This window comes from Streptopelia decaocto (assembly GCF_964273445.1).
Source record: "Streptopelia decaocto genome assembly, chromosome: 7".
Lineage (NCBI taxonomy): Eukaryota > Metazoa > Chordata > Aves > Columbiformes > Columbidae > Streptopelia > Streptopelia decaocto.
This window is the reverse complement of record NC_138661.1, coordinates 68,488,861-68,509,422: the sequence shown is the minus strand read 5'-3', so window position 1 is coordinate 68,509,422 and position 20,562 is coordinate 68,488,861. Positions and strand designations below refer to the sequence as shown.

General features: G+C 62.3%; 2 protein-coding genes across 2 annotated transcripts; both read right to left on the bottom strand.

Moving 5' to 3' along the window:
* Positions 1 to 2,316: 2,316 nt before the first annotated feature.
* Positions 2,317 to 4,185, bottom strand: LRRC55 (leucine rich repeat containing 55). The gene is made up of 2 exons (XM_082058299.1): positions 3,392 to 4,185; positions 2,317 to 3,322 (listed from the first exon to the last, which is right to left on the bottom strand). Exons 1-2 carry the CDS (start codon positions 4,002 to 4,004, stop codon positions 3,087 to 3,089), a joined length of 849 nt encoding a protein of 282 aa, XP_081914425.1. The 5' UTR covers positions 4,005 to 4,185; the 3' UTR covers positions 2,317 to 3,086.
* Positions 4,186 to 7,655: 3,470 nt separating this feature from the next.
* LOC309442928 (inner centromere protein-like) lies at positions 7,656 to 20,349 on the bottom strand. Its single transcript, XM_082059261.1, has 20 exons — positions 19,991 to 20,349; positions 19,621 to 19,794; positions 17,529 to 18,190; positions 16,414 to 16,465; positions 15,715 to 15,748; positions 15,206 to 15,305; positions 14,927 to 15,065; positions 14,696 to 14,836; positions 13,997 to 14,132; positions 13,779 to 13,913; positions 13,215 to 13,226; positions 12,565 to 12,674; positions 12,153 to 12,264; positions 11,317 to 11,427; positions 10,835 to 10,965; positions 10,569 to 10,647; positions 9,559 to 9,666; positions 9,237 to 9,347; positions 8,415 to 8,571; positions 7,656 to 7,973 (listed from the first exon to the last, which is right to left on the bottom strand). The coding sequence occupies exons 1-20, from the start codon at positions 20,125 to 20,127 to the stop codon at positions 7,768 to 7,770; spliced, it is 2,847 nt and encodes a 948-aa protein (XP_081915387.1). The 5' UTR covers positions 20,128 to 20,349; the 3' UTR covers positions 7,656 to 7,767.
* Between the last annotated feature and the right edge of the window lie 213 nt (positions 20,350 to 20,562).

Sequence of the window (20,562 nt, the reverse complement as noted above, 5' to 3'; positions counted from 1 at the left end):
GGGGGACAGAGCGGGGACCCGCATCCCCGCGTTGTGCTGGAGGGGGACAGAGTGGGGACCTGCACCCCTGAACTGTGCTGGGGGGACAGAGGGGGGACCCGCACCCCTGAACTGTGCTGGGGGGACAGAGGGGGGACCCGCACCCCCGAATTGTGCTGGGGGGGTCTGGCTCAGATTTGTGCCGGGATAACGTGGCGGTGCCGAGGCCGCAGTGTCGAAGCTGCACAGAGGAGCTTTGGAGAGACCTGGTGTCTCAGAAATAGCTGAGAACGTAACCATGGGGTGAGAGAGAAGGTGCCTGGGGGCATTTTGGGGCTCCCTGTCCCAATGTGTCCCCCACCACACCAAGCCCTGGTCCCTGACAACCCTTGGGGCTGATTCTCCCTCTTCGGAAGAAGAAAAGGCTCCAGGTGGGAGGACGACGGGAGGGACGAGTGGGTGGACATTGGGACGGTGAAGTGACACAGCCCAGCTGCTGCCCAACCCCCCGGCTCCGGAGAGTCGGGACAGTCCCCACGTCCCCCTGCCCCACGGCCGGGGCCAGGAGGGGTCCCGGGGAGCGAGGTGACACGGAGGTGACCCGGCTGCCGGCAGCTGCGACTGGAGATGCTGCCGGAGGAACAACAGGAAGAGCCGGGAGGAAAACGCGGCTGCTGCCTTCGGCGGGTGCGGGGCAGCGCGGGGCCCCGGCCGCACACGCGTGTCCCGCTGGGCACATGTGTCCCCACTGCACACGAGTGTCCCCGCCGGACACGAGTGTCCCCACCACGCACGAGTGTCCCCGGCCCTGAGCCGGGCTGCCTGACGCTCTTCGTTGCTGAGGGTCAGCTCTGAGAAAGTGCTCACTGTTCTACAAAAGTCCATGGTTATAAAATGTGCTCTGCACAAACTCAGCTGTTCAACCACCCATGTTGGGTGCAGTGAGGAGAGGAGACGAAAGGAAAGGAGAACTGGAAAGGAAAGGAAAGGAAAGGAAAGGAAAGGAAAGGAAAGGAAAGGAAAGGAAAGGAAAGGAAAGGAAAGGAAAGGAAAGGAAAGGAAAGGAAAGGAAAGGAAAGGAAAGGAAAGGAAAGGAAGTGGGATAAAGAGTTAGAAAAACAATAAAAGAAACAAGGAAAAAGTGAAAAAGAAACAGAAGCCAAAGGCTGTGGGTGAGGCAGAGGGCCGGCACAGGGGCACAGCAGGGTGCAGGCAGCCGTGCTGCAGGGACACCCCTGGGGGGCGGCACCCCGTGTCCTGCACCCCGTGTCCCCCTGTGCCAGGGCCGCTGGCAGAATCAGCACCCAGGGGTCCCTGTCCCCACGGGCAGCGCCGGGGTCACACCCAGGGGTCCCTGTCCCCATGGGCAGCGCCGGGGTCACACCCAGGGGTCCCTGTCCCCATGGGCAGCGCCAGGGTCACACCCAGGGGTCCCTGTCCCCACGGGCAGCGCCGTGCCAGGGTCACACCCAGGGGTCCCTGTCCCCACGGGCAGCGCCGTGCCAGGGTCACACCCAGGGGTCCCTGTCCCCATGGGCAGCGCCGTGCCAGGGTCACACCCAGGGGTCCCTGTCCCCACGGGCAGTGCCGGGGTCACACTCAGGGGTCCCTGTCCCCACGGGCAGCGCCGGGGTCACACCCAGGGGTCCCTGTCCCCACGGGCAGTGCCGGGGACACACCCAGGGGTCCCTGTCCCCACGGGCAGCGCCGGGGTCACACTCAGGGGTCCCTGTCCCCACGGGCAGCGCCGGGGTCACACCCAGGGGTCCCTGTCCCCATGGGCAGCGCCGTGCCAGGGTCACACCCAGGGGTCCCTGTCCCCACGGGCAGTGCCGGGGACACACCCAGGGGTCCCTGTCCCCATGGGCAGCGCCAGGGTCACACCCAGGGGTCCCTGTCCCCACGCAGCGCAGCGCCAGGCCCGTCCTGCCTCGGAAACAGAGACAGCGGGTCTGGCGGGAGGCGCGTCGGCTCTTCCCGCGGTGCCCAGAACCAGGAGCTGCGGTGCGGGGACACGGGGCGGCCTCTGTGTGCAGAGGGGTGTCCAGACTGACCAAAAAGGAAAAAATAAAGGAAACTAAAGAAAGAAGAGCCCACGTGCCCGTTCCCGCCGCAGCGTGGGGGCCGCTGCCCTCCTGTGGGCGTGGGGACGAGCTGACCGCTTTCTGTGGTTGTAACCTGCACCCACACCCACACCCACAGCCCACTCCCGCAGGCACCGAGCGCCAGCCCCGCGCCGCTGCACGCACAGCCGGCCCCGAAGCCGCCACGGACACCACGAGGACGCGGCCGCACAGACGGGTCCTTCGCTCTTTTTGTTTTCTTTTTTCTCTTGTTTTGGTGCTCTTTTCGCCTCCCAGCCTGCCCACAGCAGCAAGCAGGGATGTCCCGCAGCCGCGCAGACCCGGGTTGGTCCCAAACCTGCGCGAGGCTTTGGGAAGGAAGGCGGGGACCGAGATGTGGCCGGGCGGTGCCGGCAGCTTGGCCACCACCAGGCCCGGTGGCCCCGGTGCTGTCCCGGTGTCACCAGCAAGGCGCAGGTGTCCCCGGGTCCCTCTCACGGGGGCGGCGGTGCTGAGCTGGGTGTCCGCACCGGGTCCTGGGCTTGGCCCCCCAGCTTTTTGGGGAGGCTGAAGAGTGTGGGCAGGATTCGAGGGTCTCCACCGGTGCTGCTTTTGGGCTGAACATGAGGATTTCCGTGGTTTTCCCCAGGGAGGGTGGCTGGCGTCCCCCAAGGCACACACGCTGCTTTTGGGGGTCTCTCTGGCAAGCAGGGGGTTGCTCTGCAGCTGCAGCCCCCGTGGGACCCCCACGGGACCCCCACAGAAACCTGTGCTGCTGCCTCCACTGGCCCTGGGTAGTGGGAATGGGGGGTCTGAGCTCATGGTGCTGGGGGGGACAATCCTGGAGGGTGCTCGCTGGGACAAACACTCCTTGTTTGGGGGCAAAAGGAAGAGAATCCATCCCCCAGTCTCCCCTGCCACAGCCGGGCCAGTGTCTCGAGGGCCACCCCGGCACGGGGGACAGCGGGAGGGGACGAAGACAAGGCACAGTCAGGCGTCCCAGCTGGGGTGTCCGGGTCGGGGGGACGTTGACGGTGGCGGTACCTAAACGTCCTCGTCCTCGCTGGCCTTGCTCCAGCGGTGGCAGCAGTTGGCGGTGATGCCCAGCAGGAAGTTGGTGGCCACCGAGGCGATGGAGACGACGAAGCCGACGAAGGCGATGAAGAGATAGTCGTCCAGCGTCAGGGTGAGGTGGCAGGCCTGGAAGCTCTCCTCCGTCAGGGACAGCAGGGGGGCTCCCGCCACCTCGGGGGGGGCCCGGCACTCGGCCAGCTGCGAATCTGATGGGAGGGGGGTGTCAGGGCCCCGAGGGGCGCAGGGCGCGGGGCTCGGGGACAGGCGGCACCCACCTGAGGCGCAGCGCTGGATGCGTCCCCGCAGCCACTTGAGGAAGGGCTCCATGGCGCAGCCGCACACCCAGGGGTTGCCCCCCAGGCGCAGCCCCACCAGCCCCGGCAGCCCCTCCAGCGCGTCCAGGCTGAGGGCCGCCAGCCCCCCGTAGCTGAGGTCCAGCTCCCGCAGCTGCGCCAGCCCGCGGAACGCCTGCGGGTGCACCCGCCGCAGCCCGGGGTTGTGGCTCAGGTCCAGGCGCTGCAGCCCCCGCGCCTCGCGGAACATGTCAGCGGGCACCAGGCTGAAGTTGTTGTAGCTCAGGTCCAGGTGCGCCAGGCGGGGCGCGCCCAGGAACAGCCCGGCCGGCAGCGCCGCCAGCGAGTTGTTGCGCAGGTCCAGGGCGCGCAGCTGCCCGTAGCACGCCAGGTAGCCGGGCGGGATGCTGGCGATGCGGTTGTGCGCCAGGCTGAGGTTGCCGGTGTCCAGCGGCAGCTCGGGGGGCACGGAGAACAGCCGCTGCCCGCTGCAGTCCACCGCCTGCCCGCGGCACGAGCACAGCACCGGGCAGCCCGCCCCGCCGCCCGCCGCCACCGCCGCCGCCGCCGCCAGCAGCCAGGGGCGCAGCAGCATGGCGGGGCGGCGGGGAGCCCCCGCCCGGGGCGGTTCCGGGCCCTCACGGGGCGGCGGGGGCCATCCCGCCGCGGGAAAGGGCCGCTGCCCGCGCACGCCGGGGGCCGCCGCAGCGGCGGGGAGCGCGGCCGCGCTCCGAGCTGTCACTGCGATGCTCCCGGCGTCCCGGCGGCATTCGGGGCCGCGCTACATCCACCGGGGACGCGGCGAGCCCCGCGGCTGCGGCGTCGGGCCGTTCTCAGCTGCCTGCGAGGAAGAGGGGCGGGAGAGCCACCCTAGCCACGCTAGCCACCCGCCCTGCGGGGGGGCACGGCTCGTGCAGCCCGCGGTGGCCGTGCGGGGCACCCGCACGCCCGTGCCCTCCCAGGCCGGGGCCGCCCCCACCCCCGGGGATTTCAGCCAAAAAGGAGCCCCCAGCCACGCTGACCTTGGCCCGCGCGGCCCGGCCGGCCGTGGCCAGAGCCGGGAGTGCCGCTCCCCACCCCGCTGCGGGGACAGCCCCTCCCGGCCCCCCCCGCACCCCGCCCGGCACCCCCCCGGCCCGCTCCCCCCGCCGCCCCTCCGCTCCCCCCTCCCGCCCCGGCCCATCCCTCCCCAGCGCCCAGCCCGGGCTCACGCCGCCCCCGCCGCTCCCCCCGCCGCCCCCTCCCTCCCCGCCGGGGCCGCTCCCGGACTCACGGCGGGACGGGGGTCGGCTCGCCCGGGACCCCCGCGCTGGGCGAGCGGCCGCGGAGCTGCCGAGCCTGGCGATGAGCGGGTCTTTCCCCACCTCCTCCCTCCCCTCCTCCTCCCCGGCCTCCCTTGTCTCTCTCTTTCCCTGGCTCTTCTTTTCTCTCTCTTTTTTCCTTAGGGCCAGATACTGACGTGTCGGTGTCTCTTAGCAACTGCCTCCACATCTCTGAGCAACAGGAGAGAGGGATGCGCTGGAGATGGCGGCGGGCGGAGACGTCCCCGCCCGGGGACACCCCGGCCAGGGTGGGGGGACCCGCACCCAGGTGGCCGAGGTATGGGGGGCTGGAGCGGAGGAGGGGGTGTCCCCGCCGGCCCCAGCCCTCCCGGGAGCACCCCCGCGGGACGGGGTGAATCAGGCTTTCACGGCCTCTGAAAACAGAAGCAAATCACGTATGGGCAGAGGGGAAGGATGCAGCAGCCCGGCACAAAGCGGGGGTGACGTTCCCGGCTGCTGTCACCCCAGCGCAGCCCGGCCACAGGGACCCGCCGCCCGGGGCGGCGGTGGCGGCGGGGACAGCTGCGGTGGCGGCGGGGACAGCTGCGGTGCCACCGCCCGGCCCGCCGAGCGGCACGGAGCCCGCGGCCCGACGCGGCCAGGACGTGCGCTGTTTTTCTCTTCCCTGCTCACAGAGCTGGAAACGCCCCAGGTTGACACTGATTGTTTTGCTCCGTGCAAGCTGAAAAATGATCTTTCTCTTCTCCTTTTGGATGAGGAGAGGATGAAGCAGGTTTAGGAGCTGCCCTGCTCCCCACAGCGGGCTTTTTACCATGAAAATGGCCCTTTTGGCTCAGAAGGATGCCCGTGTTTTGCTCTGGAAACACAGCAACATCGCAGCTACGGAATCTTTGGAGAGGAGGCACTTGCAAACCCAGCTGCCCACACCGGGGGCGGGGGGTTTCCTTGCTTTTCCTCCTGCCGTTTCCAGGGAGTTGCTCCTTTTCCCAGCTGAAACCGCGGTCTCCGGGCGGCCCGGGGCTGTTTGCTCCGCCGTCCCGGGGGACCCGCTGCTCCTCTCCCGGGCGGGCATTAATTGGCGCAGCTGATGCTGGGGATTAATTGCGCTGCTCCCCGGGGCTCCGGGAGCCGAGCTCCCCGCCGTGCCGAGCCAGCTGAGCTCAGGCAGACGCGTAATTACAGATAAGCCCGGGCCTGGCTGCGGATGCTTCCCAGCAGCTATCAGCGGGTGTGTTCCAGCCCCCCCGCCTTTCGGGCACGGTGGCACCAAATAAATGTGCAAATTTCCCCTAGCGGGGGTTGTTTGGTTGTTTGCAACGGGGGCCAAGCGGCACAGCGGGGCGGGGCTGCGGCCCATCGCCAGCCCCCGGTCACAGCCGCGGCGACACGGACGTGCAGCGGGAGCTGCCACCCGCTCTGCGGGGACCCCCCGGCCCGTAGAGCAGCATTGCTGGGGCACACGCAGGGCAGGAGGGGCCGCCTTTTGGAGGATTGCTCTGAGCTTCCTTCCAGACACGCTTTTCAATCCTTCTCCCCCCTCCCCTTTTTGGGGAGGTGTTTGCGGCGAGGCAGCCCCCCCGCAGCCCCCAGCCGGGCTCCCCCCGCCCCATAAACCTGCCTCGGGCTCAGGGCTTTATCAGTCTCAGGGCAGAACCCGATAGCTGCTTTGTTTAATCTGCACGCAGTTGGAGAGCAGGAGGAGAGAGGAGATCACGTCCCTTCTTCAGAGGAATGGTCGGAGCTGCTGGTCACAACCAGGCGCTCCCTGGCACAGCACAGCACAGCTCTGAGTGCAGCCTGGGATAGCAGCAGGACACACGGCCTGTGTCCACGGCAGGACACACGGCCTGCGGTCACAGCAGGACACACGGCCTGTGTCCACGGCAGGACACACGGCCTGCGGTCACAGCAGGACACACGGCCTGTGTCCACGGCAGGACACACGGCCTGCGGTCACAGCAGGACACACGGCCTGTGTCCACGGCAGGACACACGGCCTGCGGTCACAGCAGGACACACGGCCTGTGTCCACGGCAGGACACACGGCCTGCGGTCACAGCAGGACAGATGGTCCATGTCCCCACGCCACCCCTGACCCCCAGCCTGGCCTCTCTCGCTCCTGGCCAGGCAAATTAGTAACACCTGGGCTGTGTGTGCTGTAAATGCCTCCACCTGTAGATGGTTTTGTCTAATTGTGTCTGCTCCGATCCTAAGTGCAGAGCAGCTGCTGAGACTTGAGATAACTGTGCAGTTTTACTTAGGCTTTGAGAACAAGTCAACCAAAGAAATACACAAGATGCTGCAAGGATGAGAAGCTCAAACTCTGGTCATGTTTTGAGCTGATTTATAACAGTTTTATAGCTGCTGGACACTGTGCAAAGACTGGCCAGCAGAATGCTGTCCTGAGATGACTCAACACCAGAGATGGACAATGCGAGTGAGGGGCTTTTGTCACCACCCACCAGCAGGGACCATATGCAGGGAGGAAATCAGCTCACTGCTCCCCCCCGAGCCACAACCGCCGGGCAAACCCGCCTCCCAGCCGAGCCAGGCTGTGCGCTAAAACCTCCTGACAGCCAGGACCGAGAACTGCGCCTGGGCTTCATCCTTCCATTACGAAAGGAAAGAACAGCGACATTTAGACCTTGCTTAAACTGTCCAGCCCTCTGTAACTGCAGAGAAATGGTTCTGCTCAGAGTAACAAGAGGTGACAAGAATTCTTGAAGGGAAACTACCTGCAGGTAGCAGCGCTGTTAAACAACTATCATACAGAATGGGTTATGAAAAACATCACCCCTCAGGTTAATTACAGAATTTCATCAAGCAGACTGAGAGAACACACAATGGAGCAACGTCGTCCCTTCAGCCATGGGCCCTGGCGCCTGCAGGAACCACAGCCGACCCCCCCGGCCCTGGAGAAGCACCAGCGCAGCGCCACGGGGGAGAGGAGGGAAACACCGAGATAGCTTTATTAAACATATTTATTTTTAAATAAATGCTTAAAAATCACAAATCTGCTGTATGCTAAGGAAAACCTGATACACCATATTGTATAAAACACATTTCCTTGCGTTCTCACTTTATGAAGTTGCAACATGGGCAACGGGTGCACTTGGGCACAGGCGGGGAATGCCAAACCGCCGAGCTGGTGCGCTTGAAGTACCGAGGCTTCCGCTTGCCAAAGATGTTCTCCAGCTTGGGGCTCGTAACGAGCCCAAAGAGCCGCTGGAGATTCACGGGGTGATGGTATTGGTGCGACACGGCTTCTTGAAGCTGAGCCCCTACAGAAACAACCACAGCACAGAAGCGGACACACCATAAGTAAGTTTCTGGTGCTTAAGGTGCCGTACCCCGAGAGCCTGCAGGACAGCTGCTCCTCAGCCCGCCCCAGACACCGTCACCTGCCCGCGAGCGACACGGCTCACCCCGGCTCCGAGCCCCACAGCCAGCTCCAGCTCCCCGCACGCCGCCGTGTCCCCGCTCCCCAGCGTGGTCGCCCCTGGGACGCGTGGCGCAGCGCCAGCGAGCCCCCACCGCTCCAAACGCGCCCGCGTTCAACCTCGGCACAGCGGCACCGGCAGGAAGGCGGCTCTGCTCCCAGCGGCTGCCAGCACCGCTGCAGCCTCACGCGGCTGGGCTGAGCTTTGGCAAGCTGAGCCTGCACCAAGGGTGTCTGGAAAGCTCCAGCTTCCTGGGGAAGCTGAACCCAACTCAGCACCTACCAACAGCCCAGGCAGGGACAGGCTTCCGAGGCTCATTCTCGTCATCGGTGGAGTCATCACTTCTCAGATCCATCCCGTAGTTGTTTTTGTTGGCTGTCAGGGCTCTGGGTCCCTGCATGGCCTTGAGGGGCTGCAGCTGGGACGTGGAGCTGGATTTCTGCAACACAGCACTGATCAGATAGGACAGAGCAGGCAGAAATCCACACACAACCTGCCACTGGTCCCAGTGACTGGATAACTCCTTTGAACCTTTAAACCCTCCTGTGTCTTGTAGCAATGCCCTAGGAAGAACAGACCACCATGTCTAAATACTCTGCTGTAATGCAAATGGCTCCACACTCAAACCCTTTCAGGCTTCACGGCAGATGTTTCCACTCTCCAGCGCTCCGACGTGTCACAGCACAGACGCCCAGCAGGAAGGAGTCAGTGAGCCACAGGAGAGGAGTTCGCTGGCAGAACCTGGGCTCGGGTCTGACTCTGAGCAGCTTTTCCTCTACCCCTCCAGCTCCCAGCCCTGAGCGGCTCCAATTCAAACGGGATTTTGAGACTCAGCGCAGGAGGGAACGGGGGCTGCTCCCGGGCAGCGACACCCGTGACATGCTGCCATCCTGCGGCCACCCAGCGTCGTTCCAAGGGACAACTCCTGTTTGGCCTCCGGGTGCCCGGTGCTGAGCTCTGCCCAAGCACCGCACAGCCAGACCCCCGGCACAGACCCGACCCCCACACCCCCCCGGCACAGACCCCGCTGAGCTGGCTCCAAACCACAGCAGCTAATCAGCCACCACGCTAATGGTCTGAGGGCTCTGCTGGAACTGGACTCACCTTCACAGTTTTGCTGAGCCACGTGCCAGAGGCGGCAGCCAGTGCCTCTGCCGGCTTGGTTTTCTTCTCCTCTGCCGGCTGCTGCTGGGGCTCCCGCAGACCATCCTTCTCCTGTTGAGATGCAAGAATTAAGTCATTCTTCATTCATGTTCACCCGAGCAGAACAATCAGACTATCTGCAACAGAGACATTTTCTGGGTCCCTTGCAATAAAAAAAAAAAATCCTCAGTCTCCCCGTGTGTTCTTGTGCAGAAAAAACCCAAACCCGAGACTCAAGGATAAGGCGACTCGTGGCCTTGCTCAGCGCAGAGCCCACGCTCACCTTCAGCGCCCTGAGCCAGGGATGAGAGGCCACGGCAATGGACTCCGGGTGCTGGGCTCTCCTCTCCTGCCCCGGCAGCTGGCGCAGCTCTCCGGGGCTCTCTGCCTCCTACGAGGAAAGAATTCACTGTTTCAACTTCTTTTCAACCCAAACCACTTCACCCAGGAGCTTCTTCTCCCGTTCTGCTCAGCAGGGAGGAGCTAACGGAGGGCAGGAGCTGCAGGCACTCGCAATTATATTCAAGTTCTTCCTTATCTGGAGGAGCTTTGCTGCGTCGCCCTCCAGCCCAGTTGCTGGCAACATATGAAGAATTCAGAGCTTCATTAAAATTATATAGCACTAACAGGAGCTGAATGTCACGGACCTGGTGAGTAAGAGCAGCAAGAGCAAACACGGGAGGAATTCATCCCTAAGAGGAGCAGCCTTTGGGGGGCTGACTTCTTAGCAATGAAGAAGGCAAAAGAAAGTGATGTTAAGAGTAGAAAGAGAGCAGAGGGAAAATGTTACTGTGATGTTTTGAGACAAGCAGCCTTGACCTTACACCGTAACACTCGTCGTACAAACGCAAGTGACGCTGCGTGGTGAAGCCGTATGATACCTGAGGTTTGTTGTGACCACATCCTGCAGGTACAGGGACTGAACGGACTAGTTAAAAAATAAGCCTCTTACTAATTTCCATATTAATTTAAGTATCAGTGAGTGTCACTTGGAGGTGTTGTTCTAATTGCCACTGTGTGGCTGTCCCCAGCTGGTGACGGGGCTCACCTGTTCACAAGAGATACTCAACCCCAACTTCGGCAACACAGTTGGGTTATTCCTGCACAAACCCCAACTCCTTACAGTTACATGTTTGTTATTTGTTACTCTAAATAACATCATAGAGAATGTTAAAACCTTAAACAGTAACACAGCACGTGGAAAACAAGTCTGATCTTACAATAAGCCTGCGTGTCCTATGCCTCACTTGTTTCCAAAGGAGAACTTGTCTCAAGATCCCTTCAGCTCCCCACCTTGACGTTTTTTTCAGCGAAGGCTGCAGACACCAGCTGTGGTTGGGGGGTCTTCTCTTCCCCTTGCTGTCTGCGATCCCTGGGGAAAAACCCCTGTCATTTAGTGACCGAGGAGAGCACGGGCGCTGCCCCACCACGCGTCCCCACAGCCCGTGGGGTCAGCACCCGAGCGCTGGCACAGCCCGGGCTGCAGCGACACCGCTGGCGCTCCCGCTCCGCCCCCCCGCCGCCGAGTGCCCCTCTCCAGGACACCACCAAACTCGCACCTCTCCCCCATGTGTTCTGTCTGTTGCTGCTCTACAAGATTTTTCAGCTCCAAGACCTTCTTTCCTTTTTCTTTCCCTTCATCCTCTCTCCTGTTCTGCAGCAGCTCTTGTTGCTCAAATCCATCTTCCCCCTGAAGAAGAAAGAAAAGCCTTTTAACCAGGCAGCTCGGGTGGGGAAGGACAGGAAGATGTGAAGCGAATGCTCTGAGACAGCCTGCACCTGCTGTACGTCACCGCCACCCTCCCTGTGCTGCCCGCCAGCTGGGCGCTCTGCCCCTCTGTCCCCACAGGTAACCCCGTGTTCAAACCCAACATCAACGGTCCAGACAGATGTTGCACGTGGGCACCAGAACCCCTGCAGCAGGAGCAGCAGTGCCCCTCCCAACCCCCAGTGCCCCTTCCCCGTCCCCGTCCCCCCGGTCACGGCTTCCCAGCTATTCCTTTCCTTCTCCCGCACAGGAGGGACCTGGAGTTGCTCTTACCGCCCTCAGCACTTTCTGTTTCCACGCATCAGCTTCCCCCTGCTTCTTGGACAGTTTTTTCTTGCTCCGCTCCTCTGCCACCTTCTCCTCCCGCACCTGTGAGATGTGCGCCTGAGAAAGCCACACGGGTCTGCTCTCCGGCCGTGCAGTGTCCTGGGGCCAGCCCAGCAGAGCACGGGGCAGCTGCTGGAGCCTGCGACACCCCAGGGCCCAGGCAGAGCCCAGACCCAGCAAGCGACAGCGTGTTGGGTTTAGCGCCAGCCTCCTGCACCCCCTCCCGCAGGGCACGGGAAGAGACACCATCGCTCGGGGTGACGGGAGAGAGGAGCAGAGACCCCAACACAGCCCGGCCAGGTGCTGCCAGCCGGTGATTCTCTGCAGAACGAGGGGATCTCACACCCGGCCTCCGCTCTGCCTGCGGTGCCGCTGTCACTAACGGAACCGCGGCACGAGCCCCGAGGACGCCGCAGCTTTGCTGCCCGCAGGGCTGTGTGCGCACAGCTCCCTGCGAGCCGCTGCCAGCCGAGCGCGGCCGTGCACCTGCACGCCTGTTCACAGCACAGTCAAGGACATTCCTGGAACGCAGAGCGCCATGAACACTGCGTGTCAGAACAGGAACGTTCGGAACCACTGCAGGGGGATGGAGAACAAAAGGCTCCTCTAGCCAGACAGAGAATTTGGGTGTCTCTGAGGCACTTACCCACCGCATGGTTAGTCACCAGCAGCAGCCCCGTGCCTGCACATGTTGTGCCAGGGGCCTGTCCGCACCCGCGTGGTCCACAGCTCAGAAAGGCAGTCACCGTACTGAGCAGCCCAAAGCTTGGCTGCCGCCTTACCTTCTCATCGTTCTGTAGAATCTTCTGCTCCATCCGCTTTTTCTTCTCCTCTTCCATCTGTTCCACCCGCTCCCGGGCCTGCAGTGCCTTCCTCAGGCGCTCCTCCCTCTTCCTGGGCCGCGTGTGCGAGAGGGGCTGGTGAGCTTTGTCTGCACCAGCACCGAGGCTGGCGGGGAACGGGGACTTGCCACGGTCATCGGGGAAAACAGCGATTTGGCTGGACTTGGTTTGGCTGAGCTCGGCCTCAGCTCTGGATCAAGCTGGGCCATCTGCAGGTGCTCTGCAGCCGCGAGCTCAGGGCGCCCAGCAGCACCACCCGCTAAGGGCTCCTTCGAGCAGGGGGCACAGAGCTGGCACCCGGCAGGGAAGGTGTCCCAGCCAGGGACAGAGCGGGGTAAGGGACCCAACTCACTGGTTCATTTCCGCCTGCCGCCGCCTCTTCTCCTCCTCCACTTTCTTTCTCCTCTGCTCCTCAGCCTCCTGCTTCTTCCTGAGGCTTTCCAGCCTCTGCCGCTCCCTCTCCTGAAGGGGATGAGTTCAGACTGTGCCTGTTGCCGGGGCCTGTTCCTACCCTCCGGCTGCCTTGCACAGGCAGCAGCGGCTCGGCTGCACAAAGCCACCGTCACTCAGTCACCCACACACCGGGATGGGACGTGAACAGTCGGGAAGAAACAATGCAGGTTTGGGAACAGTGCTTATTCAGCTAACAAGAGCAGAAGAGTCACGGGCGCAGGAGGGAGACACCTCGGTCCTCCAGCTGCAGAGGGCACACCGAGGCGGGGGCGGCGCCCCGCACTCCCACCCTCGCAAACGCTCCTCACCCAGGACAGCGGTACCGACACCAGCAGCTGCGGGACGGGGAGAGGGACACGGTGCAAGCTGCTCAGAGGCCAACGGGTTTCTGAGCAGTCCCCAGCCCCAGCAGAACACACCTGCAGAGATCCTGCCACCTCACCGCTGCTGTGCCCAGCGTGCTCGTGTGGACAGAGGCTGCGGTGCCCGGGGGGCAGGAGGCGCAGCCGTGAGCGTTCAGCCCCCACAGCTGAGGGTGGCCTTACTTACAACAAAGTCTCCCTGCAGAGAAGAGACATTAAAAAATGATTAAGGGTTTGGAAGTGCCACTAGAACCCCCTTTCACTGCACACCAACCCTGTTCTTAGCTGCGATTCCTCAGCAGCGCGCAGCAGGGACCCTGCCCGGTCCCACGCTGCCCATGGCTCTAGCCCTGCAGCAGCTGTTATACATGACAGGGGGAAGATCCTCGCTGCAGAGAGAAACACTTCCCACTTCCCTGCGGATCAGCAGCCTCGGAATATTAAATGTTTCTGCTGACTACAGAGCGAGCAGCCGAGGTTTCTCTGCACATGAGGATGGCCTGAGGATTGGAGCCCTGGCCAAATGCCGTGTGTGTGGACAGGTGACACCAGACAACACCAACCAGCTCCCCTTTTCTGGGGAGCCTGAGGGAGGGTGGCGAGGCCAGTTTACTGCAGGGACCTGCACTGATCCCTGCCAGCAGACAGAACGAGGAACACATTTGTGCTTTGCTAAGCAAACAGCCCGTCCTGTCGCTCCCCAGAGCGGATCCCCTCCTGCAGCCCTGCGCACGCGGCCAGACTGACGCACCTTCAGGTTGGGCCGCGTGGGAGTGCTGCACTTGATGAGGCTCTTTATGACACCCCCGTGTCCTGTGGGCCCCGGGCTCGTGAGCAGCTGGTTCCGCTGCACAGCCTGCAGGAAGGTTTTCAGCGGTCTGACAACCTGGGGCAGAAGATGGAGGGAAATCAGTACCCGCCAGGGTATGGAGGCAGAGAGAGGCAGGAAGGGCCGTGGTGCCCGCTCACCTTGCTAGCAGAGGAGGAGGAAGGTGGCATCCGGTTCTCTGAATTCATCTGCTTGTCATCCGAAGGGGAAAGGGCCTGACCCCCCGCCTGCTGCCCACTCCATAGGGCGCCCATCGCTTGTTTACAGCTCCTCACCCTGGTGGCATTAGCAAGAGGCACATTAGGCGATCACAGTGCTCCTGAGTCCTGCCAGCAGCGTTTCCTTGCTGTTCCCCACTTCCCACAGGTCAGTTGCCCACTCGTGTTGCCTTCTGAAGCTGCTCCCAGCCCAGCCCTCAGGAGCCACTCGCTCACACCTGAGCGCGATATAACAGTGCTACCCACTCGCTCACACCCGAGCGCGATATAACAGTGCTACCCACTCGCTCACACCCGAGCGCGATATAACAGTGCTACCCACTCGCTCACACCCGAGCGCGATATAACAGTGCTACCCCCGTCACCCTCGCTGGCCTGTGCATGAACTCGTGGCGGCTCCCCAAGCCACACCTGGGTCCCAGACCCAAACAGGGCTCAAGCAGTCACAATGAACTCCCAGGAGACAGGACCTGGCCAAACAAGGTTTCAAAACTACACTGGAAGCAGGGAGAAAGGTAGGGAAACAAACACCCAAAGCTGCTTAAACAAATTACTCAAAAGTTCAAGTCCAATTTTTCCAATACCCCTGGCCCATTCCTCCTCCTTGCCAAAGTCTCATACCAGACACGCGAAGGATTCTCCTGGGCCTTGGCACAAGGGGTTTGTTCCCAGTTCTTGTTCTGGCTTTCACTGTTTGGATTTAGAGGGGTTCCTGTGGAGAAACCTGCAGTTAGCACCACGCGCAAGGCGTCCCACAGGGTCCTGATAAAGAGCCCAAGTCTCTCTCCATAAATCCTCACATCAGGTAAACCCAGAGGAAAGGGACGTCAAGGCACTTTAACAGAATGTTACACCAGTGGAAGATCCAGGTCTAAGAGCAGTCTCTTCCAAAGCATCCCTGCTCGCTCATTACACAGATCAGACAGTGTTTGTCTCAAGGCCTGGGCACACTTACACGACGTCCCTGCTTGTCTCATTGCACATCTCACCTCTTCAGGAGAAGAAAAGTTTACGTGAAAAATTATTATGACTGGTCAGAGGTGGTTTTGTTTCAACAACAAACCCTCACACTCCCTGGTCTGTGTGTCCTTGGGGCTTCAGGCAGGAAAAACAAGAGCAACTCGCAGTTACCTTCTCTGCTCCCCGCCTGCTGCTCAGGAGGGGGCGGGCGCTCCGCAGGAGGGCTGGCAGCCTCCGCACCTCTGCTGGGAGCGACGGTGTCTCCGGGAGCCTGCAGGACACGGAAACGTTCTTAGCACAGCGCTCCAGAGAACACGGCTGCCGTGGCCAGTCCCTTCCAGCCGCGATCCAGCTGCCACAGCCCCAGCGGCTGGGAAAGCACATCAGCTCCCACTGCCCCCGATCGTGCAGCTCGAGCCAGCCGTGCCCGACAGGCTGAGAACAGTCACCGTGCCCAGCTGGCGGCAAAGGCGGGCGGGCTGCCGGGAGGCGCCGAGCTCCTCCGCACGCTCTGTCCTGCACGAGCTGCGTCGAGGCACAAAACGCCCGTGTCGCAGGAGCCAGCCCAGCTGCCGCGGAGACGTGACAGAGCCGGCCTCGGCCACCTTCCCTGCGCCCAGCGGCGACGCTCGGCAAGACAGGATGTGCAGACGCGTTGTAGGTTGTCCCTTAGAGCTCACCTTTTCACTTGCGGGACTCAGTTCCTCTCCAGGCCTGTAAAATAAGAGCTACTGAAAATACTTTGACTCTGAATAATGAATTACAGGCAATAAAGCTGACATTACTTGGAAGCTGGGTCCATCTTTTGGAAACACCTGAACAATGGAGCCAGCAGGTGGAACCCCAGGCACAGAGCAGACAAACCCAAGCCCATGCAGAGGCACAGGCCCGGCTCAGCCAGGCCCAGCTCAGCCAGGCCACGCAGAGTGGGAGCTGACACTTCTGACAGGCCGTTCCACTGCGTGACTGAACACCACCCTGATGAGATCTGTCCCTTCTGCAGAACCGGCCCACAGCAGGTAAAGCAGAAGCTCTGTGAGCCTTAGGCCGAGTTTTACCTCTCAGGTCAGCCCACAGCTGACTGACCGCAGCACCCAAGGCGTTCGGAGGTTGGTCACAGCCAGGAACCCTGGACGCGGCTCATGTGGCAGCCGCACAGACACCCCACTGTGATCAACCCCACCGTGCCCCAGTCGCGCCTCTGAAAAGGGCTGTGCCTCAGCAGCGCGAGCTATGAAATACCAGCCAGCCCCGGGTGACACCACCACCCCAGCAGCCTGTTACAAAACCAGCCCTACATCCATAACAAAGTGACCCATATCACTCCCTCACACGGTTTTCTGGGGTTTCCTCCTGCCCGCTTCGCACGGCGGCCTCACCTTGTGCTGCTGGTCACGTCCTCTTCCACAAAAACCTCCAAGGAGCTTTGACCTACAAGAGAAAAACATAAGCTGGCTTGGGGAATCCGTTCCGCGGCCTCCCCGCAGCACGTCTGTGGCAGCGGCCAGGTCTGCGCGCAGCTTTCCTCCCGGGGAGCAGACGCTGCTCGCCTCCGCGCCCCACGCCAGCACCGGCACCTCGCTCGGTGTCAGCGGCAGCTGCTGTGCGCTGGGATGGCAGAGCCGAGCGGCAGCTCCCGCGGCACAGCCAGCACTCCCCACGCACCGGCTCCAGCTCCCGGCGCGGCTGGATGCGAGCGGGGGATTGCAGCTGACCCCACTGTGCATAACGCCACCCAGCTGCTAGTGTTGCAACAAGTGCCTGGGCACAGGGTGCCTCAAAGCTGGCAGAACTAGACACCAAAGGCCTCGGAGCTTTATCAGAAGCCTGTCTGACTTCACAAGCACCAATTTTAGAAAGCCCACACAGTGAAACCTTCCCAGGAGCAGTGGGAACGGAGGATGAGGAGTTCAACGCTACCGGGAACAGCCTGGATTTCTGCCTCTCCTCCCCTCTGATGACTGTGCTATTTGGTTCTCAGTCCAGCCGCTCTTTATCTTCACCCAAGAAGCATTTAAGTTCCTCTGCCGACCTCAGCCAGATTTCAGGGGTGGGGACACTGGGTTCCTATCGATGGTTTGGGGCCAGCAGAAGGTGCTTCAATTAGAGCCCCTCCCCAGGGAACACAACAGCCTCCTCTGACCCGTCAAAGTGCACATGTGGCCAGACCTGGCCAGGCTGTGTTCTGCCTCGTGCTCGTGGTTCTTTGCTCATCCACAACCAACACAACCCCCCTGCACCCAGCAGAGCTTCCTTCACTGCAGCGAAACACGGCCCCAGGCCCGCTCTGACAGATGGGACCCACAGTTTGCACCCCAAACGGGCAGGAGCCACAGGTCCCTCAGCAGGAGACCAAGGGACCAGAGACAGAGTTAACACCAGTGAGCGGCTCCGCAGCTGCTCGGTCCCCTCCCGAAGCGGGTGGCTGATTTAGCCAGAGGAACGAGAAGCTGGCCTAGCCGGAGGAAGGTGCCGAGGGCTGAAAGGCACTTACGGCTCACTCTGCAGGCAGAGGGTGACGCTCCCGCCGCTGCCTTCCTCGAGCAGGCCCTGCCGACGGACCTGCGGGCCACGCTCTCCCTTCTCCTGGCCAGGGAGGATCTGACTGCCAGGGACGCCCTGCGGCTCTTGTGGGGGACACCCACCGAGCTCCGGCGCCCAGAGCGACGCTGCGGTCTGGATCTTGCTGTAGGAATTTCGCTGTCTGAGTCCTGGAGAAGCAGCTTCTCGAGGCCTGGAGGAGACTGATCTCCCGGGAGCACGGCAGGATCTCCATTTACAGCAGCCCTGGGCGGGGAGGTACCTGCTCTCCTTTCCGGGACCTCCTGGTCCCTCGCTGCCTGGCTGGCTGGGACCGTGGTGACAGCACACGTGCCGTGCGGCTCCGTGGCCGCATCCGCCGTGGCACCGCTGCTGGTGCCCCAAGGGCCGTCCTGACACGCCGTCCTGGCCACGGCAGCTCCTGCCTCTGCAGGACATTCCCCAGGCGGTGCCGGGAGCTCGGTTCTAGCACCAGCCTGAGCACCCACCGCACCGGCGGGCACGGGCGCCTCCTCCCCCTGCCAGCCGCGGTTCTGGGGCTGCTCTTTGCTGTGGCGCCTCTGGGAACCAGGCTTGGAAGACACTGGCTTGAGGCTGCTCCTCCTTCTGGACAACCTGAAAGAAAAACAGTTTTAAATGAAGTGATGAAGACGCTTCCTGCTCCCAAATGATTTTTAGAGAAAAAAAGCAGACAAGCTTTAAAGTGAGCCTGCAGGCTCCATCCCTCCACCACTGCCCTCACCAGCCATCGCTTATCCCCGTTCAGCAGGAGCTGAACCTTGACTTCTCGGCTCCTGCTCTGACCTTAAGCAAGAAGAGTTACTTTTTGCTACAACTAGCAAAAAAACCTGCTGATTAGGAAATGTGTAACTAACAATAGAATGAGAAATGAGTTTTAATACATACAGAGAAAAACAGAGTAAGGGAAACAATGGCCCGACCCTGCAGGATGAAGCGTGAGCACTGAACCATGGCACAAGCTTCCTGTTAACAAGTGACCGGGCGCTTTGTTGCATCAGCAGATCTTTTTCAAAATCAAGTTTGAGTAAAGAAAAATATATGCAAGACTTGTCTTCTTCAGCAGAGCAAACCAGCTGCTACCTGAAAGCTGTCAGTGTGGCTCAAGAGCCATCCCCGCTCAGAGCCGCGGTGTTTTCTCCTCCGGCTGCCCCGCACCACGCACACGTACGGCCCCCACGCGTCCTCAGTGGCCTGGCCGCTCCCTCCGCGGCTGGTTTCTACAGCCTTTCTGTCCTACCCTTCCTGTCCATCTCCCGTGGGTTTTCAGCACCGTTATAAAACTTAAGCTCCTTGACACGTAAACAGTTTACTGACGAGGTTTGGGTCACACCACAGCAGCCGTCCTGTGCCCACCCGCGGCTCTCTGAGGACTGGTCACCTTCACTCCTCACTGACCGCAGCACGGCGATGAGCACCACACACAGTTAACTCAGACCCTGCACCGTCCTGCCTTGGCATCTGTGCAGGCAACCGTTGTCTACTTAGGACTAGTTTTAATAACCTCAAGTACAGTCAGTTCTAAGCAAATCACTTGGAATCCGCAGCTCAGTTTCACCACTAACCCCTTGGAGCCTTCCTGCCGGTTCAAAGAACCCCAGGGACATGGCACCGCTGCACCGCTGCACCGCTGCAGCTCACCGGCAGCACGGCCCACCTGCAGGTTCCCTCGGGCACCAGCACAAAGGGTTAGGGAACCAACACCAGTAGCAACCTCAGGCCAGAAATTGCTGGAACAAAGTCACATCAAGCAAAACCCAAATAGAGAAGAAAATGGAATATTTATTAGTCTTCATTTCTAACCAGAAAAAAAGAGAAAAAACAAAAACAAAGGTGGAGACCAGCCAACTTTATCCCAAACTTTCACAAGAATCAAAATGATTGATCTTGACATGCCCTTTTAAGCGTATTTGCTAACTCGGGGAACAAAGCAGCTATCTGGCATTGTTGTGTACATGGAAACCGCTACTATTCCGTTTCCCTGCTCGCCGTCCCGCGGCGGGGCCAGCGAGAGCCGCCGCACCCACCTCCTCCCGCCGGGCTCCCGGGGCTCGTCCCGCGGCGGGGCCAGCGAGAGCCGCCGCACCCACCTCCTCCCGCCGGGCTCCCGGTCGTCCCGCAGGCAGGCCGACGGCCGCTTCCGGGGGCGCCGCCGCTGCGACGGCGTCTTGGGCATCAGCTCGGGCTCGGCCCCGGAGTTGCTGTGGAGCAGACAGAGCCGGAGATCGCTCCCTGCGCCGCCGGGCCCGGCCGCAGGACCGGGGCGCCCACGGGGAACGAGGGAGCGCGGCGAGCCCGGCGCCGGCACCGCGGCCCGAACGCGCCGGGACGGAGCCCGGCACCCGCCAGGCCCCGCACGGCGCCGGGCACACCGAGCCCCGCTCCCAGCGCCCGCACCTGTGCAGCAGCCGCAGGCCCTGCTCCTCCGCCGCCCGCAGCCAGCCCAGCCGCTTGTGCTGCGCGTCCTGGATGAAGCGGCCGAGCCGCTGCCCGCACACCTGCAGCAGCTGCGTGGGGCCGGCGGCCGCCGCCATGGCCCCGCCGGAGCGGGGCGGCCCACAGGCCGGGGAGGCACCAGCGGACACGGGCAGCGGCCCGAGGGCAGGCGCCGGCTCGCTGCTGCACCGGGCGGGCACAAGCACCGGCGCCCCGCGGCCGCGCAGCCTCGTCCGGCTCAGCCCGGGCCCCGCTCGGACACGGCGCCGCCTTACACGCGCCGCGTCCCGCTCCCGCCCCAGATCGTTCCAGCCGCGGCCAATCACAGCGCGCTTCTCCCAAGGCACGGTTCTTCACTGGCCACTGCCCGCATCCGTCACTCCTCGCCGTTAAAGCCCCGCGGCCTATTTGCCTGCCCCCTCAAGCCCCGCCTTCCGAGCCGAGTCCTCCGCGGCCACGGAGAAGAGCGAGCAGAGAGGAGGGCGTTTTGTGCGCTCCCGTGTCATCTCGCAGCCAATGGGGAGGGTGGGCCG

Excerpts from the sequence above, each read along its gene's own strand:
- LRRC55 (XM_082058299.1), bottom strand. The coding sequence starts at position 4,004 with ATGCTGCTGCGCCCCTGGCTGCTGGCGGCGGCGGCGGCGGTGGCGGCG. Across the intron at positions 3,323-3,391 it reads CATCCAGCGCTGCGCCTCAG|ATTCGCAGCTGGCCGAGTGC; the intron begins GTGGGTGCCGCC and ends CCCTCCCATCAG.
- LOC309442928 (XM_082059261.1), bottom strand. The coding sequence starts at position 20,127 with ATGGCGGCGGCCGCCGGCCCCACGCAGCTGCTGCAGGTGTGCGGGCAG. Across the intron at positions 19,795-19,990 it reads GGCCTGCGGCTGCTGCACAG|CAACTCCGGGGCCGAGCCCG; the intron begins GTGCGGGCGCTG and ends TCTGCTCCACAG. Across the intron at positions 15,306-15,714 it reads TGAGTCCCGCAAGTGAAAAG|GCTCCCGGAGACACCGTCGC; the intron begins GTGAGCTCTAAG and ends CGTGTCCTGCAG.